Below are 23399 nucleotides of genomic sequence, written 5' to 3'. Positions count from 1 at the left end.
CAAAAGAGAGATACTGCTCCTACAGTTTATTCTGTTCTCTCTCCCCCCCCGTCCCAAAGTTGGTTTATTCCTCGCCCCATCTCCGGGACCGCCCCCTCCCCTTTGCCACCTTACTAGAGCCACGCCCCCTCCCTCTCGCCTTTCCCTGGAAGAGTACGCAGCCGCAGCACCACCCCTCTTTGCCGCGTCGCCCGTGCAGTTCTGCTCCTGTAGCCCCGTGGAGGAGGGCGAGTCTATATAAGACGGCGCCTGAGCGCCTGCGAGCTCAGTCGCGCTGAAGAGCGCGGAGGGAGAGGATAGGAGGGAGGGGAGAGGCGGCCGGACGTGGTCGCGGGAGAGCGCGAGAACGCGGGAGGAGGCGCTGCGGACGGCGGCGACCGCCCCTCTTCTACGGAAGGAGCTGCGCGAGGCGAGCGCGCCCCGCGGCCGGCGGCGAGCTCGGTCGGCGACTGCCTGGGCCGCGGTTAAAACCGGAGTAGTAGTAGTGGGGGGAGGGGCGGAGGCGGCTGCTGCTTCCTGGCTGGTGACTTGACTGACTGAGGCGGAGGCAGGGCAGCGGCTGCGTCACGTGACCCCCAAAGGCGGAGAGCGAGCGAGAGCGCGCGCGCGCCGAGATGCACGGGGGAGCGCCCTCCGGGGACAGCGCGTGCCCGCTGCGCACCATCAAGCGCGTGCAGTTTGGCATCCTCAGCCCGGATGAGATGGTGGGTGGCGCAGGTCTGCAGGGGGGGCGTGAGCGGGGAACCACGAAGAAGGCTTTGTGCATTGCATTGTGTCTCCGGGACGTGCAGTGCCCGAAGACACCGCTGGCTGTGTGTGTGCATGGTCGCCTCACTTCTTCAGTGGGGGGGGCATCTGCCGCGTCTTCTGACCCCCTCCCCGTGTTTGATGCTTTGAAGCGCGGGTGGCAGTTTGCCCAACAACAAGAAATAGTTTTTTCCTCCTGCAAAGGGTGCCTGTACTGCAAACACAACTCCCCAACTTGTAATCGTGCAGCAGGCTTGACGGCTCCAGGAAGCTGTCTTGGCACTTGGGCATGTTTAATTGTTCTTTTAAAACTTTGGTAAGCTTGAGGATGTTGCGTGGATGGTCTTGGAGGGCATCGCTCCTGGAACTCTTGAGTGCAAAGCCTTTTTAATGGAATAGCCGGTGCTGAAGGATTGCCCCTTCCCGTTCCATTAAGCACAGAACTGCATGTTGAAAGGATATTAAAGATTGATTTTCTTTTGAAGTTTCCTATACAAGCCACACGGTTCCATTTCAGCTGTTCTCAGGGTGTCATATTGGCTAAAATTCCCTCACAAATCTAAATTTCAAGGATCTCCCTGATATGTCTCTCTTGCTTTCCATGTGAGCAGGAAGAGAATCTGCAAAAAGGGATCTTGTAGTTCCCAGACTTGCCTTTTTTGCCTGTAACCTTGATATTAAATTTCAGCTCTTTTCAATGAATTTGTGTTGAAAATGGCATTCCAGTTCAAGAACTCACTCCTGCCGCAAGTTTTCTCCTGGATGGCCAATATTCTTGTGATGATCTCATTTTTTTTTTTTAAGTTTATGTTCCTGATAAGTTAGTTTTAGGGGCTCATGGCGGAGGTGGCACAATTTAAGACTGACGTGGTTCTGTTCTTACTGGCTCCCCAGCCTCCCCAGGCAATAGGACATTTCTGGCCTGAGATACACCTTAGTGCCTGATCTTCTAGACTCTGACTCCCTTGTCCTTCTGGCACCGTCTTCCTCTCTTCTGAGGCCCACGTTCCTCTTGGAGCAGCTTGATGTGGTCGCTTGAGGCTGATCCTGCGCTTGCTTTTTTCTTTCTCCAGAAACGGATGTCCGTCACGGAAGGGGGCATCAAGTACCCTGAGACGACTGAAGGGGGCCGTCCCAAGCTGGGGGGGCTTAATGGACCCTCGGCAGGGCGTCATCGAACGGACAGGAAGATGCCAGACCTGTGCAGGTGGGTGCTGCGGCCAGGCCCTCGCTGGCGGGCGAGCTGCGAGGAAGGCGAGGGGAGGCCCCGGGCAAGCCGGTTGCAGGGCCTGGGGTGGGAGCTGCGGGCTGACCAGGCCGCCTCCGTTCTCCTCCGACAGGCAACATGACAGAGTGTCCGGGCCACTTTGGTCACATCGAGCTGGCCAAGCCGGTCTTCCACGTCGGCTTCTTGGGCAAGACGATGAAGGTCCTCCGCTGCGTTTGCTTTTTCTGCTCCAAGCTGTTGGTTGACTCTGTAAGTACCAGTAAACCTAATTTGCAGCTGTAGATGTCCAGGCAGTTAGCCAGTCTTTGCCCTGCCCACTCCAAAACCCCGAGACTTCCAGTAATACGGCACACGGTGCTCACTTGGGACCCGTCAAATGCCTTTCAGGGAAGAGCAGCGCTCTTCCAGTTGGAACAGCTTCCCTGCTTGGCTGCTTGTGCCTGTTTATCACCAGTGAGCAGCTGAGTGCCTGCTGAGGGGTCTGGAGAGAAGCTGCACAGGGACCCTTCATGCAGTTCCCAGGCGGCCTTGTTGGTCTGCATCGCAGGATGAAATTGATTTCAGGTCTCTGAGGTTGTGCAGTGCTCCTTTCCTGTAACTGTCTCTTTTTTAGGGGGTTTATTTTTTTATTTAAAACTTTTGTATTCCGTCCCCCATGCAAGGCATCTCCGGGCAGCTCACAATCAATACGTTAAAACAGTCGATAAAACCACATGTTAAAACAATTCAAGCGGTAAAGGCAATAAAAAGCGTCTGTTACATTAATACTAGTTTTTAAAATAACAGTTGAATAAAAAGGTTTTGACCTGGCGCCGAAAAGAGTACAAGCTCGGCACCAGGTGAGTCTCTCTGGGGAGCGCATTCCATAATCTGGGTGCCACCGCAGAGAAGGCCCTACTCTGAGTAGATGCCCTTTTTACCTCCTTCAGAGAGGGTTCTCGGAGCAGGGCCTCCCTCGCTGATCTTAAGGGGCGTGAGGGCATATACGGAAGGAGATGTCCCCAGTCCCAAGCTGTTCAGGGCTTTATAGGTCAAAACCAGCACCTTGAATTGGGCGCAGACTTCAACTGGGAGCCAATGGAGCTGGTAGAGGACCGACCAGGGTTATATGCGAATAACAACCAGTCCCTGTCAGCATCCTGGCCACTCTGTTCTGTACCAGGAGAAGTATCTGGACTGTTTTCAAGGGCAGTCCCACGTAGAGCGCGTTACAATAATCCAACCTGGAGGTTACCAGAGCATGAATCACCGTTGCTAGGCAGTCTGTGTCCAGGTAAGGACACAGCTGATGGACCGGCCGAAGCCGGAGGAAAGCGCTCCTCACCCCTGCTGCCTCTTCGATTTCCAGTGGCAGCTCTGGATCGGGTGACTTAAGCCATTGACAGGAAAGAGCATGAACTAAAACACCCCAAACAGTTCAGTAGCACAATATTCCCAAGAGCCTCTTAAAATCATTTCTCTGAAAACAGTTAAGAAACAGAACAAAAAGCACATTTTCGCCCAACAGTTTTGGTCTAACATGAGCAGTACGACGGAGGGAACTTCAGAGCAGGAAGGTCTTGACTGTTGGCCCCCCTGCGGCTCGTCTGTCGCTGGTCTCTCTGACTCCGGGCAGTTTCCGCATACGAGGCTGCTGATCCAGAACTGCTTTTCTCTCTGAGATGGGCAGGTGGAAGAGCCCAGAGTCCTCATTAAGGAGCTTTGTATGGACACTGTTGGAGGATTCCCTCTCGCCATAGAAAGGCCTACCCTGTCCTCAGCACCCTTGTCCCCAGGCCCAAACCCCAAAAAGCCAGGCTTGGGTCTCTTGCCCTTTAAATTGCTTGCCTCGCTTGGCATTAAAGTCTAGCTGCTTACAGTTGTGCAACAGAGCTTTAGTTAGCTGTGCTCTGACCATGGGAGTCCGCTTTCTTGGAACTAGGAAGTTTTCTTTTCCCGATGGTGAGATGGCGCAAGACCATGCGCACTGCGCTTGAACATTCTTTATCAGCCATTACTTCTGCGAGCAAGACGCAGCAATGAGCCTGCGCTTCCATTCTCTGGCAGAAAGAAACATCGGCCGTGCAGACGGGAATCCTCCTTGTTAGCTCACTGCACTTCATCATCTCTTAGCAGCTGTGTAAACAATATTACTCTCACAACCGTATATTTTAATTGTGTAGAATGCTGTACGCATGCGTTACAATGCCATAAGTTAGCGATCTGTAAAAGCTAGCCGCTTTCTTTGGTCTCGGGTTCAGAGTCTTTTTTTATGGGAATTCTGCTCTTTTTTCTGGGCCCAGCTGATTGAAATCCTACTTTGCAGAAGCTCTCGCTGTGCAGGATGATGATGATGATGATGATTATAACATTTCTATGCCGCCCCTTGCCGAAGCCTCGGGGTGGCTTACAACACAATAAGATACATTGAAATACAATAGAACATAATAAATTACCACTAAATACAAAAATACAAAAAATACACTGAGATACAATAATATAAAATTAAAATTAGCAGTATAAAATAAGTAAATAATGAGAGGCTTGCTGCTAAAAGTTGTGGAAGTCTAGCTAGCCAGTTTGGATATTATTGCAATAATAAATAATCTCCCTCTTGGTAAACCTGGAGTTGGCATATACTCGCTAGAAATCATTAAAAAAAATACCCTTCTGCCCCTGGTCAGGGCAACAGCAACAAGGCCTCCCTCAGTCTGGAAAGAAGAAGGGTGGCGAATGGTATGCTATTCCCACCTCACTTCCTCCCCAGTGAGGAAACACCATCCTGTGTGATGTGCAAACTGCAGAAGCAAGATGTTCTTTTCCCAGAGTAATTGCGGGAGGAGAAGCTGGCGCGAATGTCTGTAGTTCCTAAGAATAAAGTCCCTGTTTTGTTTTTATTATTTCTCTCGCTGCCCCCAGTCTGGCTGGCACTCAAAGCGCTTTGCACACCAGGCACGCAGCAGAAATATTAAATCAAAGCGGGGTGGGCACTATTCTTTCAGGTCAGTTGACGGTGGATCTTCAGGAAGCACACCTGAAGACCAGGTGTGCCCACAAGGGTGAGGCCTGCAGTTGGCGGCTGCCCTGAGTCCCCACCTGCTGACGGCCTTGTGGTGGGATCCCGCCAGCTCAGGGGAGGCGCGTGCGGGGTTGCCAGGTGGGCTGCCCAGTGGCCCCTGCTTCATCCACAGTCCACGGAGGCAGGAGTGCATCCTTGCCCCCAGCCCCTCCGGGTCGGGAGCTGCCCCCCCCCTCAGAGCGCAGTGGCCGTGGAGCCACGGTTGGCATTCAGCACCAGCTCCAGATGGAGCGGGGTTAAAACCAGACGTTGGTGGGGAGCGCTTCTGCCTGCTCACAAGCTTGCTAACACACACACACACACACACACACACGTACGTTGTGTGTGCCTCTGCTTGAGCCCCCATTTGAGGCTTGGATCAGCACAGCCCCCCCCCCTTTTTCCCACAGCCATCTTTCTGTTGCCACCCTCCTCTCTTCTCATCACAGGCTTGTCAGTCTGAGAATTAAATTAGTTTAAAATGCAGTATATGAAATTCTTTGTTGTATCTACCTCCGTGGTTTGTACCTTCATGACTGGTGGTGAGCTGTCCAAACCGCTTCTGCTATTGAGCAGTATGAAAATGCAATGAATGACATGGCAGTGACACTGACCGCAGGTTCATCTAAGGCTGGGGGGGGGCAGCCAGGGGCGCAAACCGCCGCGCCCCCCCCCCCACTTGAAGTTGTGCAGCTCCTGGCCTAGGCTCCAAAGCGCTCTGTGTGAGATTGGCTCGGCCGTCTGGGAAAGGGCCGTCTCTGCTTTGCTTGAGAGCTTGCCGGACTGGAGGAAGGGAGGGAAAGAGAAGAGGAGGTGGCGGAGAAGCGGGGCACCCCCCTGTGGCTCCGGCCCTGCCCACTGCTTAAGCCTCCTCCAACTCCGCGCTGCCAGATCCTGTGCCACGACGTTACATCCCCCTTTGTGCGAGGTTCAGGTGACTTTTTTGTATGGCCTCTACCTGTGCGATTCTGGGCTTTGTATATCCAGATGGTGCAAGGCTGGCTGGGCCGGGGTGCTGTGACAGCACAGGGGACACAAGAACCCATGCGCAAGTTTGAGCGCACACCCTTGTTGCACCATAGATTGTTGTGCCGTGTTAACTTAGTCTCACAAACAAGCCAAGGTTTATTAACCATGAGCAACCCCTGAAAAGAATGCAGGGTTTGTTCTTTGGCCATGAACTGTGGGCTGTTTGTGGTTAGCACGGCTGGGTTCACACGACATTGCCAGTGATGACCTGCGCTCATCCAATGCTCATCCTTAAATAAGTTGTGTGAACCCAGCCAGTGTCTCTTGAGCGACCAAAATGGCTCCGAGAACCCAAGTCCTCGCTTCAACTTCGTCTGTTTCTCTTTTCTGAAGAACAATCCAAAGATCAAAGATATCCTGACCAAATCCAAGGGACAGCCGAAGAAGCGCTTGACCCACGTCTACGACCTTTGCAAAGGCAAGAACATCTGCGAAGGTGGGGAGGAAATGGACAACAAGTTCGGAGTGGAGCAGCCAGAGGGAGACGAGGAGATCGCGAAGGAAAAGGTCAGCGCTCTGGGTCTGCCGGGAGGGGGCTGGCATGGCCCCTTGCCGGGGGTGGGGGGGGCTGCCGACTCTCCGTGTTCGCTTTTCTCTGCTGGCCCTGCTTTTGCACCGCTGAGATGCCACACTTTTCTCAAGGGTATTTATTTTTTGCTAATTATTCTCCATTGCGGGTTTTTTGCCCTTTCTCAAAGCTACTTGTGCAGTTTGGCAAAGGATTAAGAAGCCAAGATTAGTAGAAGTAACCTTAAAAGGAGCAATCCTTAATCCAGTTTGTAACTCACAGTTGGACATTTTGTCAAGATTTTATTTATTTATTTATTGAAAATTTTGGATGCTGTCCCATATGCGTGGCATCTCGGGAAGGCTCACAATAAAATCAAATACGTTAAAAACAGTCTAACAATAAATAGCATGTACAACGCGACTGTAACATTAAAATACTAATTTTTAAAATAACGGTTGAATAAAAAGGTTTTGACCTGGCGTCGAAAAGAGTATAAGCTCGGCACCAGGTGAGCCTCTCTGGGGAGCGCATTCCATAATCTGGGTGCCACTGCAGAGAAGGCCCTACTCTGAGTAGATGCCCTTTTTACCTCCTTCAGAGAGGGTTCTCGGAGCAGGGCCTCCTCGCTGATCTTAAGAGGTGTGAGGGCATATATGGAAGGAGATGTCCCCAATCCCAAGCTGTTCAGGGCTTTATAGGTCAAAACCAGCACCTTGAATTGGGTGCAGACTTCAACTGGGAGCCAGTGGAGCTGGTAGAGGACCGACCAGGGTTATATGCGAATAACAACCAGTCCCCGTCAGCATCCTGGCCGCTTTGTTCTGTACCAAGAGAAGTATCTGGACTGTTTTCAAGGGCAGTCCCACGTAGAGCGCGTTACAATAATCCAGCCTGGAGGTTACCAGAGCATGAATCACCGTTGCTAGGCAGTCTGTGTCCAGGTAAGTACGCAGCTGATAGACCAGCCAAAGATTGTTTAGTGTTTGTAAAACATCACAGATTTAATGCCATCTCGAAGTCAAGAGTCTTTATTCTCAACAGAAGTAAATTACACCTGCTAGACTTATCGATTTCAGGATTCCAAGTGTTTGGGTAATTATGCTGCTATGGAAAAAGAACTTTTTTAAAGCCAGTTGGAACCAGACTTCTAGGCCTTGCTTATTCAGATGCTTCTCTCATATGTACAGGAAATGGGTCTGTGGGAATGATTGTGAATATAGTTTGTTAGGTAAAAGAACACCCCTGTCCAAAAATATTCATCTTGGGGCTTTTCCACTGGAAGTCTCCTTTAACTCAACTGAGCCATATGCATTTTTACCTGTCTCACCTGCGTGGGTGGTACATGACCTGTGGGTTGTCGCATCGTGAAACCCAACTGTGCAAACATGCCATTCTTGGTTAACCATGAACAGCCCCAAACAAGAATCCATCGTTCGTTGTTGGACTGTGAACTGTGGGTCAGTCGCTGCTCACAAAACATAATGTGTCGGCGTAGCTGGGTTCACGTGACACAACAACTCACATTTGACCTTGAGTGCCGGTTGTTGCGTCGGGTGAACCCAGTCATTCTCGCGAGGCGTTCAGTTACCGGGGGAACCGCTTTGTGATAATTCTCAGTTGTCTTTCTGTGCGATAGCCTGAAGCAAATCTTCCAAGAGTTATTTCAAACTTTGTGACATTCTCGTTTTCAACTCCTTTGGAGAGTGTTTTTCTCCCTTGGTCTGACAACAAGAATCTTTATCGCAGTCTTCATTTCAGAAGAAGGGAGGCTGTTTTCACTGGTTGCTGCTATTTCCACTCCAAGCTTTTTGCAAGACAGAAAAATCTCAAGGTGACACATCTGGTGATAGGGTCGCCTTTGCTTGGTTGCAGATTAACAAAATCGCTGCCTTAAAGGCACATTAATACTTCCCTGGAAATCCCCCAGACCAAGGTAGACGCTTGTTTTCACGGTCTGAAACCGTTTGGATTCAGCCACGTTTAATTAGGCTTCCCATCGAACCCACTGGCAGCGTGGCTGCGCGACGGCAGGGACCCCAGGCCCCCTGAGGCCCCACTGGGAAGCTCCCAGGTGGGGTGTGAGCAGGACAGCACCCTTCCACTCCCATGCCCACGCGCTGGTGCAGGGGGGCAGCCGTGGAGGCGGCAGCGTGACTGCTGACTGCTGTCTGCTGGTGGCCGCGTTTCCCGCGGAGCTGTTTGGCAGCCCCTCGCAGCCTCTGTCCTCCTGTTACCACAGAGGGGCGATTCGCCCTCGCTCGCTCCTCCGTTTGGCTGCCGGGGATCGTCCTGCCCTGCCCTGCCCTGCCCTGCCCTGCCCTGCCCGTGCAGTCGGATCAGCTTGGCACAGGTTGGAATGACCTCTGGGCTGGGAACAGCAGAAGCTGGCACAGCTGCTCACATGGTCTGGGCAGAGCTCCGGCTTTGGTCACCCGGGGCATGGCCCCCGCCTTGGTCTACCCCCTCTGTTCTCCTGGGGGGCTGCTTCTCCCCAGGAGGAAGGAAGGAGGGCTCAGCTGTATGCCTGCCCCTTGCCCCCTCCCCTCCAAACAGTACCACCTGTAAAGGCAAAGTTTTGCCCTGGTAGGGAAATGTGCCACCTAGTGACTGAAGACGATGCTGCAGACATAAAATGAGGAGGCGCATTCCGAGTCTTTTAAGCAAGCATGTTGTAAAAAGCCAGTAACCCCATCGTACATATGCCCTGAATGGGCATGCCAGGGCTTAGCTCCCTGGGATTCACATCCTTGAAGCTGCATGACTGACAGGCAGGCAGGCAGCCTCTCTGGCTCTGGCGAATACTTTCCAGGACGTCTCCAAGGGATCATTCCCGTCCAGATCAAATACAGTCTGCAAAATCATTCCCAGACAAAATCCTTGCCGTATGGTAGGGGGCTGCTGCGTGTGTTCAGAGCTATACTGAGGCATCCTAGATTTTTCTCAGAGCTCGGGATCTGGCGTGGTGAGCTGGACCCCGAAGGAACTTTACGAACACGGATCCTCGAAAGAGGCTTGAGCGGAGTGGGACTTGGTCAGAGTGACCCGCCTGAGGTGGGGACGGCCTGCTCCACGCGGGAAGCTCTGCTCCAGCTCACAGCCTTGCTCCTCCTCTCCAGGGCCATGGCGGCTGTGGACGCTACCAGCCGGGAATCCGGCGCTCCGGCCTGGAGCTGTACGCCGAGTGGAAGCATGTCAACGAGGACTCGCAGGAGAAGAAGATCCTGCTGAGCCCGGAGAGGGTGCACGAGATCTTCAAGCGCATCTCGGACGAGGAGTGCTTCATCCTCGGCATGGACCCCAAATACGCCCGGCCCGAGTGGATGATCTGCACCGTGCTTCCAGTCCCGCCGCTCTCCGTCAGGCCGGCCGTCGTCATGCAGGGCTCCGCCAGGAACCAGGTCAGGGCCGAGGCTGGGCTAGGGAGGGGGAGCCAGGCGCCGGTTAGCTGCATCTTGCATAGGCGTTGCTTCTGCACCTGCCCGAGGATGGGGGTCCCGACCCAAGAGCCAGATCTGCCCCTCTGGGTTTCTCCGAGGGGCCACGCCTCGCTTTGCTCCCAGACACCCGTCATCGAGTGGTTTCCGATACATTGGGGGGGGGTGCTTGTATTCCCCCTCCCAGCACTGCTCTAAAATTAAATGTGGCCCTTGAACTGAAAGAGGTCGGTGTGTCCCCCCCCCCCCCCCCCCCCCACACTGGCATTCAGTTTGCACTTGTCCTGTTGCCGGCAAGATCGACTTAAACGTGAAACTAAAACTTGAGAAGCAAGCTGCAATTTTCCTGCATGTGTGAAACGCTGCTTACACGGCCTTCCCTGACCTGGAGCTTCCCAGACGTGCCAGGCGGTAACGCCTGCCACGCCAGCCAGCCTGGGCACGCCACCGGGGAACGGCAGCCGTTGCAGCCCAACAGCAGCATAGGTGGGTGTCTGGCTGTGAGCGAGCCGTTCCGTAGCGGGCGCTTTCTCGTTGCAGGACGACTTGACCCACAAACTGGCGGACATTGTGAAAATCAACAACCAGCTGCGGCGGAACGAGCAGAACGGAGCGGCCGCTCACGTCATCGCTGAGGACGTCAAGCTGCTGCAGTTCCACGTGGCCACCATGGTGGACAACGAGCTCCCGGGGCTGCCCCGTGTAAGTGCCCCACACGCCCAGAGGGGCAGTGGCTGGGGGGGGGCTGCTTCCCCTCCTCTGCGCATCACAGGCAGGGCCATGTCAGCTGCCCTGTTTCCACGCAGCGGGAGCTCAGCGGTCCCGGTCCGGTCTGCTCTGCAGCCATAGGGTTCTTCTCAAACCTCTTCCGTCCGCTGAGGAGGCTGGGGATGTGGTGTGCTCTTCCCTGGATTGTGCTGTTGCTTTTATATACTTCCATTTTGTCCTGTTTGTTGCTGTTTTCACAATTGTACTACGCCGACCAGACTCAAGGGAGTGGGCAAGCAGAAGGCAGGTGTCCGTATGTTTGGGACTTCGGTTCCCAGTGTGTTAACTGGTGTCCAAGGTGGCAGGTGCTTCTCAGAGTTACGAGTCCCAAATACCAGGAGATCTTACCTTTTGCCTTCCCTGAGACGAGAGGCTGTGAAACATGCTGAGGTGACCAGAGAAAAGCTTTATTGACAGAAGCTATAATAGGTCGTTCAGTAATTTTTCATCCCTTAATTGGAATGCTTAGAATTGATTTGGCATATTTAATTGATCAATTTCCCTGTTTAAATAATGAATTGGCTTTGTCCATTTCGGGTTTATTTTTATTTAATGGATTATCCGGGACTGATTCTGCTGTAATGAATATGGCATTTTAATTAATTTGCTGCTTCCGGTTCAACCGATCGCTTGACGGGCCTCGTCACTGAGCAGTGACATCATTGCCTCCGCGGCTGCTCAGGCCCTTTCAGCGCTTGGGTTGGATCCAGAGTTAGGTGTGCTTTGAACTGGCCCATTGAAATCGATGGAATGGGTATGGTAGGATTAAGTTGTCTCCTCGCTTTTTGTGGGTCTGATCATAAGCAGGACCAGGTCTAGGCACGGCCCTTGCATATCCCGGAAGAAAGAGCAGTTCTCTGCCCGTGGGGAGGGTGTCCTGAGTGGCTTATGTCCCCCCCACCGTGGACCCTCCAGATGCCTTGGCTGGAAATGATGGGAGTCGCGGTGCATGGCTTCTGGGGGGCCCCAGGTTGGGGGAGCCGAGCGACGGGCTGGCTCGGTGCTTGTCCGGCACCAGCACGGGAACGAAGCTGGCCGCCTGCCCCCCACCCGTGAGCGGGTGCACGGTGTGCAAGAGAGCGGGCATAGCCCCGCCTCCGCAAACTCTCCGCTTCCCCCCCATGTGCAGGCGATGCAGAAATCGGGGCGCCCCCTGAAGTCCCTCAAGCAGAGGCTGAAGGGCAAGGAGGGCCGTGTGCGAGGGAACCTCATGGGCAAGCGCGTGGACTTCTCGGCCCGCACGGTCATCACGCCGGACCCCAACCTCTCCATCGACCAGGTGGGCGTGCCCCGCTCCATCGCGGCCAACATGACCTTTGCCGAGATCGTGACGCCCTTCAACATCGACAGGTGAGCTGCCCCCCCCCCAGTCCCCCGCGGGCAGCCGAGGCCCGTGGCGCACCGGACTCCGGCTGACCCCCTCGACCCCCTCCAGGCTGCAGGAGTTGGTGCGCAGAGGGAACAGCCAGTATCCTGGGGCCAAGTACATCATCCGGGATAACGGCGACAGGATCGACCTCCGCTTCCACCCCAAGCCCAGTGACCTCCACCTCCAGATCGGGTACAAGGTCAGTGATGCTTCTGGGGAGGAAGGAGGCCTGGCACAGGAGTCCCCCGTGCCCTCATGTGGCCCAGGACGGATGTGGGGAGCCCGCCGAGCTTCCCAGGGGAAGGGGAGAAGGCGCCAGAGAGGCTGTGATGAGCGGGTCGCCTTGGAAGGCACCGCAGGCCTTGTAGCCCTTCCCTTCCCGATAGACCGAGATGGGGCTGCGAGAGACTGCGCGAAGCAGTGTGCTCCCTCGAAATTGGCAAGTGAAAGCTGCGTGCAACTGTTGGCAAATGCTTCGAGGGCACGTCTAGGTTTTCCACTGTGTCCCAAGTTTGTAAATGATTTAGAAATGTAGTGAGCCAGGTGTTGGGAGGAATACTGTTCCCTTTTAACAGCACAAGCGGTGCTGATTTTTCAGCAGCAATTTAGGAATTATTTTTCTAGTAGGAAAATGCGAGGGGACCTGATCTCCTGTTTCCATTTGATAATTGTCAGTTCCTTGGAGCAGGGAACTGCCTTCACGGATGCTCCTTAGAGAATTCTCAAAGGATGCTCCCCACAGATGCTCCCCAGAGAGCTCTGCCTGGCACCGTCGTCATTTGTTTTTCGGCGCCAGGCTAAGACCTTTTTATTTAAACAATATTTTAACAACGTTTAATAATATCTATACGTTTTAATTGTGCAGCCAGGGTGTTTCTGGGTTTTTACTTGTGTTATGTATTATGTTTATTTATTTATGTGAGCCGTCCCGAGGCTATAATCGATGGGACGGCATACAAAAATTCTAAATCAATCAATCAATCAATTCTGGGTGTTTTGCGTTAAGTACAGGGTTAGGGTTGAATTTTAGGCTGAGTTAGAATTAGGTTGCCATTCGTGTGCGTTGGGTTGGCTGTCGAGCGCCCCCCCCCCCCCCCGGTGATGCCTTCTGCCCCCCTTCGAAGTAGGTCACCAGGGTGCTGCCGTTCCTCCCCCCTCCAGGTAGAAAGGCACATGTGTGACGGGGATATAGTCATTTTCAACCGGCAGCCGACACTGCACAAGATGTCCATGATGGGGCACCGAGTCCGCATCCTGCCGTGGTCCACCTTCCGCCTGAATCTCAGGTGAGCCCATCCTGCACTTCCTCCGCCTCTGGTGGCAGAGAGGGGGAGAGACCGGTGTTTCGAAGAGCATCTCTGAGCAAAGGAATCGGGGTGCCTCTTCTGCGCTCTCCTGTCTTCTGGGTGACCGTGCGTGTTGCTCGTGCGAGCCCGGGTGGGCGGCGCGTGGGCCCTCGGCCGGATCGCTTCCTCACCTGGCTGCGCCTGCTCCCCGACAGCGTGACCACCCCTTACAACGCCGACTTCGACGGCGACGAGATGAACCTGCACCTGCCGCAGTCCCTGGAGACGCGGGCCGAGATCCAGGAGCTGGCGATGGTGCCTCGCATGATCGTCACCCCGCAGTCCAACCGGCCCGTCATGGGCATCGTGCAGGACACCCTGACGGCCGTCCGCAAGTTCACCAAGCGGGACGTCTTCCTGGAGCGGGTGAGTGAAAAGAAAGGGCAGAGGGGAGGCTTCTTCGGGCTCATGGCCCACGTCTCATCTCCCCTCTGCCGCACCAAGCTCCTCCCGCGTAAGCAGAGTGCGTGCACAGTTTCCTTGGAGTATTTTAACTCTGCCACTGAGCCCTCCCCAAAAGGCTTGGAAAGATTGACAGTGAGAGGGAACCTGCCCCCAGCCTGAAAGTCTGAAGGCCATGGCAGAAAAGGTACTGGGAGAAAGGCGGAGAAAAGGCACGCTTGGGAGCCCCTGGAGGGGTTCTTTCTGGCAGCGGAGGGCCGGGCGAGCTCCCTGCAGCTTTTCTCGTGCTCCTGCCGGCACAGCGGGGGAAGCGGACCTTCTGCCGCCGCTCCCTCCGGCTGCCGTGGGGGAAGCAGGCGGGGAGGTTCCCCTCGCCCGGAGGGGCTCTGCGGGGCAGGCGCTGGGCTGCCCCCCCCCGCCTGGCCTCAGCGCTCCTCTGGCTCACCCGCAGGGTGAGGTCATGAACCTGCTGATGTTCCTCTCCACCTGGGACGGCAAAGTGCCGCAGCCCGCCATCCTCAAGCCGCGCCCACTCTGGACCGGGAAGCAGATCTTCTCCCTGATCATCCCGGGCCACATCAACTGCATCCGCACCCACAGCACCCACCCGGACGACGAGGACAGCGGCCTGTACAAGCACATCTCGCCCGGGGACACCAAGGTGCCAAGGGGCTGTGCCAGGGAGGGCGCCGGGGGTTGCGGTGCAGCCCACCCAGGGGCTGCTGGCCCGAGGGGGCTGCCTGGGGAGGCGTGAGCCCTGGAGCCTGCTGCTTCTCAGCGGGTCACGTGGCTACAGATCTCCAAGTGGGGCCCCTCTTCTCTCTCTGCCCCGGTTCACGTGTCCGGCCGGCATCATGGGGGCCCGGCTCTGTTTCCCTGGCCCTGCTGGCCGGGGATTCTGGGGGTGCAGGCCCACCCGCCCGTCCGGGGGAGCGCCATGTGGGGAAGGCGTCTCTTGGCCGGACGTATCAGGCACCCCCTCTCTCCCTCCCTCCCTAGGTCATCGTGGAGAACGGGGAGCTGATCATGGGCATCCTGTGCAAGAAGTCGCTGGGCACCTCGGCCGGCTCCCTGGTCCACATCTCCTACCTGGAGATGGGCCACGACGTCACGCGCCTCTTCTACAGCAACATCCAGACGGTCATCAACAACTGGCTGCTGATTGAAGGTGCGCTGTCCGGCGGGGGACCCCGGGGGCCCGGCTTCCCGCCGAGCCCCAGGCCGGACCCAGCCTTCCTCCGGGCTCCCGGGCCAGCTCTGGAACAGGCGGAGGGCAGGGCGGGCTGGAGAGGTGGGGGCCTCAGCGGAACGGGCAGCCTGTCCTCTCGAGTGCCGTGCTGGGAGCTGCCCTTTGGGGGTCCGCACACAGTCTGAGCCGTTGCCCAGCAGGGGTTCCTCTGGGCAGCCGAGGGGGGCTTGCGAGAGGGAAGCGGCTGTTCCCCTGGTCGGCACAGCGCCCGCGTCATGATCGGCCTTGCTCCGATTCCGGGCAGGAAGATCCGGCTTTTCGGGAGGCGGGCTTCGCTGGCCTCTCAGTCCCTTCCCGCTCTCTCCCCTCTGCAGGCCACACCATCGGCATCGGCGACTCCATCGCTGACGCAAAGACCTACCAGGACATTCAGAACACCATCAAGAAGGCCAAGCAGGATGTGATTGAGGTATGGGGGTTGGGGGAGGGAGGCCCCTTCCCGGACAGGAGTGGGGGGCCGGGGGAAGGGAAGGGGCCTGTGGGGAAGGGGGCAGGGGGTCCGGGGTCCATTGTCCCCCAAGTTTGCACTGGCAGGCAGGGCAGCGATGGGGGAGGAAAGACCTGAGCTGGGGTGCTCGCCGTTGTCCTTTTACGTATCCGAGGCAGCCCCGAGCGGCACGTCCCCAGGTAGCTTACAGAAAGAAGCCCAGATGTGAGAGCGGAGCCAGAGCCTCACCGAGAACCCCCCGGAGTCCTGGGGGAGACCCTGGGGGCGCCCAGCAGAGGGCAGCGGGACAGCGGTTTGGGGACGTCGGGAGGACCTGCGGCGAGCTGGGGCCAGAGGAGAATTTAGATGCGGGGAAAGGTCGAGTGGCTGGGCGGGGGCAGGCCTGCAGGCGGGGCCATGGGGACCTGGTGTGGAGCTCTCCTGCCCTTCGCCCATGGCCAGGTCATCGAGAAGGCCCACAACAACGAGCTGGAGCCCACGCCGGGAAACACGCTCCGGCAGACCTTTGAGAACCAGGTGAACAGGATCCTGAACGACGCCCGAGACAAGACGGGCTCCTCCGCCCAGAAGTCCCTCTCCGAGTACAACAACTTCAAGTCCATGGTGGTGTCTGGGGCCAAAGGGTCCAAGATCAACATCTCACAGGTAGGGCCCCCTCCCCGCTCTGGCTGCCAGGGAGGGTCCCCCGCCGCAGCGCCGTGGGTGACGGTCCCTCCGCTGCCGCGCAGGTCATCGCAGTGGTGGGCCAGCAGAACGTGGAGGGGAAGCGGATCCCCTTCGGCTTCAAGCACCGGACGCTGCCGCACTTCATCAAGGACGACTACGGTCCCGAGAGCAGGGGCTTCGTGGAGAACTCCTACCTGGCCGGCCTCACACCGACCGAGTTCTTCTTCCACGCCATGGGGGGCAGAGAGGGGCTGATCGACACAGCCGTCAAGACCGCCGAGACGGGTGAGCTGGCAGGGGCAGCTTGCCGAGGAGGAGGGAGGGCTTGGGCCAGTGGTGCTTGTGGCCGCGCGGAGCACGCCGGCCTCAGGCACGGGCCCGGCAGTGGGGGTGTGGGGGGGCTGCCAGCCTGACCCCTCCGACGCTCCCCGGCAGGCTACATCCAGCGCCGGCTGATCAAGTCCATGGAGTCGGTGATGGTGAAATACGACGCCACGGTGCGCAACTCCATCAACCAGGTGGTGCAGCTGCGCTATGGCGAGGACGGGCTGGCCGGGGAGAGCGTGGAGTTCCAGAACCTGGCCACCCTCAAGCCTTCCAACAAGGCCTTTGAGAAGAAGTGAGTCGCGCCCACGGGGGGGTGCTCCCCTCCATGTTGCCCGGGGGTTCTGGGCTCTGCCCTCCTGCGGGAAGCCCCCGGGGGCCGTGCGAGCGGCCGAGGGCTCATGTTTGGCCCTCCCGCGCGTGTTGCGCAGAAGGCGGAGCGCCTGCCCCCCCTCGGACGGGCGTCCCCGTCTTCCGTTGCACGGAGAGCCGTGCCGCGTGCCGCACCCCTGCCCGGCCTGGCCGCGGGAAAGCCCCCGGCCCGGCCCGGCCCCCGTCGCCCTGAAAGCCCCTTCCCCGCTCTTGCCCAGGTTCAAATTCGACTACACGAACGAGCGGGCTCTGCGGCGTACACTGCAGGAGGAGATGGTGAAAGACATTCTGAGCAACGCGCACATCCAGAACGAGCTGGAGAGGGAATTCGAGAAGATGAAGGAGGACCGGGAGGTGCTGCGGGTCATCTTCCCCACGGGAGACAGCAAGGTGCGGCCCCTCAGCTTCGTCTCCCCGGGGCTCCTGCCCTGCCCTGCCCTGCCCTGCCCTGCCCTGCCCTGGGCTTGTCCCGGCTCCAAGCCCTGATCCGGCTGCCGCCCCTCCCGGCTAGCGCGGCATGGGAGGCCTCCCCCGCCTCCGCTTTCCTCATCAACGGCCGGGGGGGGGGGCGGGTGCTGCTCCTGACGGGGGTTTCCCAGCAGCTGCCCTGCACCTCAAAAGTGAGCAGGTGCCACTCACTTCCCCTCGCCATCTTTTCCAGTCACGGGGTGGAGGAAGTGGGCTGCTGCTGGGGGGGGAGGGAATGGGGGGCAGGGCCGGCCTGCGCCCCCAGGCCTGGTCTGAGCCGGCGCGATTCCGTTCCCACCCAGGTGGTGCTTCCCTGCAACCTGCTGCGCATGATCTGGAACGCCCAGAAGATCTTCCACATCAACACCCGCCTGCCCTCCGACCTGCACCCCATCAAAGTGGTGGAGGGTGAGCTTGGGGGCAGGAGTGGGGGCGGGGGGGGGGGGAGAAGCCCGTTCCGAAACGCCTGTTCCGTATTCTGAGGGCCGTGGGGCCTGGGGCTCAGTCCCCAGGGAGAAGCGGCGTGCTGAGAGGGAAGGGAGGGCAGTCCAGGGGGGGACCGGCCCGGCTGCCTTCCGGGGACCCTGCCCCGCCTGCATCTTCCCTTCCCGCTGCCAGGGGTGAAGGAGCTGAGCAAGAAGCTGGTCATCGTGAACGGCGACGACCCGCTGAGCAAGCAGGCCCAGGAGAACGCCACGCTGCTGTTCAACATCCACCTGCGCTCCACGCTCTGCAGCCGGCGGATGATCGAGGAGTTCCGGCTCAGCGGCGAGGCCTTTGACTGGCTCCTGGGCGAGATCGAGTCCAAGTTCAACCAGGCCATTGTGAGTCCGCAGCCCCAGCCCCCTCGCGGGGAGGGTCCGTGGGGGGTGTCCTGAGCCGGCTGTGTCCTTGGGCAGCAGCTCAGCAGGGGCGGCTCTGACGTCAGAACCGAGTTCCCGGCCAGTGCCAGGTCGGCTCCTCTGGGCTCAGGCCGGCTCGAAAGAATCTGCAGAAGCGGAGGGGGGGCCGGGAGGTTACAACTCCCACCCCCACTGGGCCGGTGCGACTGACACCAGACAAGCTGTGGTTTGTTGTGCGGGGCGGGGGGGGTGCCGTGTGTCACTCCCCTCGGTGGCCGCCAGGAGGAGTTTGGAAGCTTTTGCTTCTCTCTGTGAAAGGAGCTACAGTCTATTTTGGTTTGTTGGCTTGTTCTAACAAACCGTAGCTAAGATTCAACACAGTTTGGGACTTTGCCTTCATGCTCAACTGCAAAAGTGTTTTGCATGGAGGATCAGTGCAAAAGCTGCTTCCTTTTGGGTATCTTTAATACGCTTGCTTTGGGTAGAAATTTTAACTACTGCTGGCTTTAATCTCTTGGAAACAAATGGCGCAGAGCCTATGGGAACAGGGTTGTGTGTTCAAATCAAAATAAATAGCTTTCTCGGAGCCAGGCTGGCCCAAGGGTTCGGGAGAGAACAGGCCCCAGTCCGCTGGGTGGTGTTCCCCCGTGATGCCCGACCCAGGCCCTGGAGGGCAGCGTGGATCCTCACAGCGCCCTCCCGCTCTTGCCACCCCCCCAGGCTCATCCGGGCGAGATGGTGGGGGCGCTGGCTGCCCAGTCCCTGGGCGAGCCCGCCACTCAGATGACGCTGAACACCTTCCACTACGCCGGCGTCTCGGCGAAGAACGTGACGCTGGGAGTGCCCCGGCTCAAGGAGCTGATCAACATCTCCAAGAAGCCCAAGACTCCCTCGCTGACCGTCTTCCTGCTCGGGCAGTCGGCACGCGATGCCGAGCGGGCCAAGGTGAGCGCAGTCGAGCGACGGGCCCGGGAAACCTCGAGGAGGCCCTGCTTGCACGGCAGTCCCCCGGCCCCTCCGAGCTCTCTCATCCTGCAAGCAGCCAGCACCTCCCATGTCCGGGCCTCTGCGGCCTCCAGTGTCCAGCAGCAGCTTCAGACGGGAAGCAGGCCCCTGTGGCCCCTCTTGGGGGATGGCTTGCGGGAGGCAGAATGGCCGGCTGGGGCATTGTGGGAGTTGTAGTCCAGCCCCTCCGGAAGGCTCGGCTGGGGACCGTTGCGCAGAGGCGTTGATCAGCGGAGGGCGGAAGAGCCTGGCGGGGCTGGCTCCTCCTCCCTGCGGGGGCCATGTGGGTCTTCTCCTTGCCGGCCCCGTGACCCCCTCTGCCCGTCGTCCTCCTAGGACATCCTTTGCCGTCTCGAGCACACGACGCTGCGCAAGGTGACGGCCAACACGGCCATCTACTACGACCCCAACCCCCAGAACACGGTGGTCTCCGAGGACCAGGAGTGGGTGAACGTGTACTACGAGATGCCGGACTTCGACGTCACCCGCATCTCCCCCTGGCTGCTGCGGGTGGAGCTGGACCGCAAGCACATGACCGACCGGAAGCTCACCATGGAGCAGATCGCAGAGAAGATCAATGCCGGTGAGGGGGGAGGGCGGGCGCCACATGCCGTGGCCGTGCGAGGCTCGCCCGCGGGGCCGCCGGCTGCCTCTCCGTGCGAAAGTGACCCCCCTCGCCCCTCCTTTCCCCCCTTGCAGGCTTCGGGGACGACCTCAACTGCATTTTCAATGATGACAACGCGGAGAAGCTGGTGCTGCGGATCCGCATCATGAACAGCGACGAGAACAAGATGCAGGAGGTGCGGCCCCGCGACTCGGGCTGGGGGGTGGGAGAGGCCGAAAGGCGCCCCCCCCCCCCGCTGCACAGGGCCTTTGCAGAGCCCATGGAAAAGCCCCGAGCCCACTGGTGCTTTCTGCTAAGCAGCCCCTTCCCGGGAGTGCGACTCGGCTTCCCTGGCCACGCCTGCGGGGGGGTCCCCTGTGAAGGACGGGGCTGACCCCTCCACCTCCTCTCCCCTCCCCCGTCCCTTAGGAGGAGGAGGTGGTGGACAAGATGGACGACGACGTCTTCCTGCGCTGCATCGAGTCCAACATGCTGACGGACATGACCCTGCAGGGCATTGAGCAGATCAGCAAGGTGAGCCCAGCCGGCCCTGGGCTGGAGCTGCCCCCGCCCCCGCTCCCCCCCCCGGGAGGGCGCCTGACCCCGCCACTGCCCCTCTGCTCCCTCTCTCCCGCCCAGGTGTACATGCACCTGCCCCAGACGGACAACAAGAAGAAGATCATCATCACGGAGGAGGGGGAGTTCAAGGCGCTGCAGGAGTGGATCCTGGAGACGGATGGCGTCAGCCTCATGCGCGTGCTGAGCGAGAAGGACGTGGACCCCGTGCGCACCACCTCCAACGACATTGTAGAGATCTTCACGGTGCGCGGCGGGGCGGGGCGGGGGTGGAGGGGCTGCTCCCGGAGGGCTGGGGCCAGGAGGCCGGCCTGAGGGCAGCCTCGGGGGAGTGGGCCGCGCCTCGAGCACCCCCCGGCTTCTCCCTGTTGCTGCAGGTCCTGGGTATCGAGGCGGTCCGGAAGGCGCTGGAGCGGGAGCTGTACCACGTCATCTCCTTCGACGGCTCCTACGTCAACTACCGGCACCTGGCGCTGCTCTGCGACACCATGACGTGCCGCGGGCACCTGATGGCCATCACCCGGCACGGCGTCAACCGCCAGGACACGGGGCCCCTCATGAAGTGCTCCTTCGAGGAGACGGTGAGCCGGGGGCAGCCGCCCTCCGTCGCGTTGCCGGGGGAGCCGGGGGGGGAGCCGGGCTTGACCCACTGTCCTTGGGGTGCCCCCGCAGGTCGACGTCTTGGTGGAGGCAGCCGCCCACGGCGAGAGCGACCCCATGAAGGGCGTCTCGGAGAACATCATGCTGGGCCAGCTGGCCCCCGCCGGCACCGGCTGCTTCGACCTGCTGCTGGATGCCGAGAAGTGCAAATATGGCATGGAGATCCCGACCAACTTCCCCGGGCTGGGCATGGGGGGGCGTAAGTATCCGGCCCCTCCACCCTTGCCACACCTCACGGGGGGGGGGGCTGCGCCGCCTGGTGTTCTCTCCTCCAGCCCTGCAGGAGAGTGTGCCCCCCTCGGCACCAGAAGGCCAAGGCAGGCTGCCGTTAGCTCAGGCGTCCGTTGCCTCTTCGCACTTCCCCCCGGCAGGATGTCTGCTCCTCCTGGGGTTTGCGAGGGGGCGTCTGGACCAGGAGGGGCCCCGTGCCTGGCCCCTTGGGGAGGGGGCGCCTCCCCTGCGAGGGCAGGTTGTGGGGAGAGCCCGCCCCTCTGTGGATGGCCTGACGGCCTCCGGGCCTTCCCGGCGCACGGCTGCACGAATCACGGGACGTGAAGAATCGTGCCGCTTGGGGAGGCCGAGGGGCGGACGCAGGCAGGAGAAGGGGCTCCTTGCCTTATCTTCCCTCCCCAGGCCCGGCCTGAGGCGCATCCTTCCACTGGGCCAGGTGGACTGATTGAGAGGAAGGGCTCTTGCGGGGGGGGGGGGCCCTTTTTCCCCCCCCCCCCCCCCCAGGCCCGGCACTCCACACTAACTCTGCTCTGTTCCCGGCAGCCACCGGCATGTTCTTTGGATCCGCCCCCAGCCCCATGGGAGGCCTGTCTCCTGCCATGACCCCCTGGAACCAAGGTGCCACGCCAGCCTACGGAGCCTGGTCCCCCAGTGTCGGTATGTGTCGGCTCGGATGCGGCAGCCGGGCTGGGCTTCTGAGGCTCACTGGGAACTCACTTGCCTGGGGGTGCGGGGGCGGCGAACTTTTCCTTTCCGATTCCACCTCCCTGACCGGGAGCTCAAGGCAGGGCCTGCATTTCTTCTGTCCGCTGTTTTACTCTCACAGCACCCCCGTGAGGGGGGTCAGGCGGAGAGGCCTAGGGCTGCCCCCTGAGCTACTCCAACTAAGCGGGGATTTGAACCCAGGTCTTCCCTGGTCTTAGTCCGCACTTCTAACCCAGCCATTCTCTCACTGTATGTATGGGTTTCCCCACCCAATATCTGCATACATTCGCACGGCCCAGTTCTTATGCTATTAAAAAGTTGAGTTCTTAAGTGGAAGGCTCTGTTCTTCCACTGCCGTAAGGAGCCCGGCTCACCTTCTCCCCTCCCTCCCGGTCTCCAAAGGCAGTGAGAGTGCTTGAAACCTGTGGGAACCGGCACATGTGAACCGGCTGCACGCGTGCCAAAAGGCATCCGAGGGGAGAAGTCCCCTGACTTGCCCCTCTCCCTGGGGGCTTGGCCCTCGACCCTAAGTTCCCGCTGCTAACTGCTATGGGCTTCCAGAAAGGGAACACCACGGAGCGGCTCTTGCACCTCGCGGCTTTCCATGACCTGCCTTTCCACCCCGCAGTTGCCAACTGAATACACTTTCTCTGCCTGGCTTGGTTTTAGGGCTTCTTGTGGGTTTGGCTGCTGTTTTCAGCTTCTTCATGTGGTTTGATGCTGAATTAGGAACAGTGTATTTTGTAAGCCACTTTAAACAGGTCTGTTTTCGGGGAGGGGAAAAGCCATATCAAAATGACTTTTGAACGCAATTAAAGGTGAATAAAACCAGGTGCAGTTATCACCTTCAGCGGGGTTATAGCGTGGTCTGTCGGAACAAGCTACAGCTGTGGGGGAGCAGTTCTGATTCACTGGTTCTCTTGCTCTCTTCCCCCTGCGTCTCCCGAACAGGAAGTGGAATGACCCCGGGGGCAGCCGGCTTTTCGCCCAGCGCAGCTTCTGACGCGAGCGGGTTCAGTCCCGCCTATTCTCCAGCCTGGTCGCCCACCCCAGGTTCACCTGGCTCTCCCGGACCATCCAGCCCATATATTCCATCCCCAGGTAAGTCAGGATGGCTTGCAGGGCGTTCTCTCTCTCCCCAGTGGGCACCCCGAAAGATGGAGTGGCATCGCCTGGCTAACGACTCTGCCTCTTCCCCAGGTGGAGCGATGTCTCCCAGCTATTCCCCGACGTCTCCTGCCTATGAGCCCCGCTCCCCTGGAGGATTCACCCCACAAAGTCCCAGCTACAGCCCCACCTCACCTTCCTACAGTCCGGCGTCTCCCTCATACTCTCCTACTAGTCCAAATTACAGCCCCACCAGCCCCAGCTACAGCCC

General features: G+C 58.7%; 1 protein-coding gene across 1 annotated transcript in view; it reads left to right on the top strand.

Annotated features, from left to right (window-relative positions):
* Positions 1–293: 293 nt before the first annotated feature.
* POLR2A (RNA polymerase II subunit A) overlaps positions 294–23399 on the top strand; it is a 24829-nt gene continuing 1723 nt past the window's right edge. The window contains 30 exon segments of the mRNA XM_044417180.1: positions 294–704; positions 1821–1889; positions 1891–1954; positions 2088–2224; positions 6375–6548; positions 9669–9950; positions 10527–10688; positions 11884–12104; positions 12190–12322; positions 13285–13409; positions 13625–13835; positions 14323–14532; positions 14871–15039; positions 15435–15529; positions 16010–16213; positions 16297–16519; positions 16670–16853; positions 17149–17320; positions 17701–17806; positions 18017–18222; positions 18961–19185; positions 19582–19828; positions 19945–20045; positions 20279–20383; positions 20489–20671; positions 20803–21006; positions 21098–21284; positions 21860–21973; positions 22973–23122; positions 23222–23399. The exon segment at positions 23222–23399 is cut by the window's right edge and continues 1723 nt beyond it. Coding sequence (XP_044273115.1) covers positions 615–704; positions 1821–1889; positions 1891–1954; positions 2088–2224; positions 6375–6548; positions 9669–9950; positions 10527–10688; positions 11884–12104; positions 12190–12322; positions 13285–13409; positions 13625–13835; positions 14323–14532; positions 14871–15039; positions 15435–15529; positions 16010–16213; positions 16297–16519; positions 16670–16853; positions 17149–17320; positions 17701–17806; positions 18017–18222; positions 18961–19185; positions 19582–19828; positions 19945–20045; positions 20279–20383; positions 20489–20671; positions 20803–21006; positions 21098–21284; positions 21860–21973; positions 22973–23122; positions 23222–23399 — 4931 coding nt within the window. The 5' untranslated portion in view covers positions 294–614.

The sequence above is a fragment of the Varanus komodoensis genome, unplaced genomic scaffold (genome assembly GCF_004798865.1).
Source record: "Varanus komodoensis strain SLA01 unplaced genomic scaffold, ASM479886v1 scaffold87, whole genome shotgun sequence".
Taxonomy (NCBI): domain Eukaryota; kingdom Metazoa; phylum Chordata; class Lepidosauria; order Squamata; family Varanidae; genus Varanus; species Varanus komodoensis.
The sequence above is the reverse complement of the archived record's forward strand: the minus strand, read 5'-3'. Positions and strand labels throughout refer to the sequence as shown.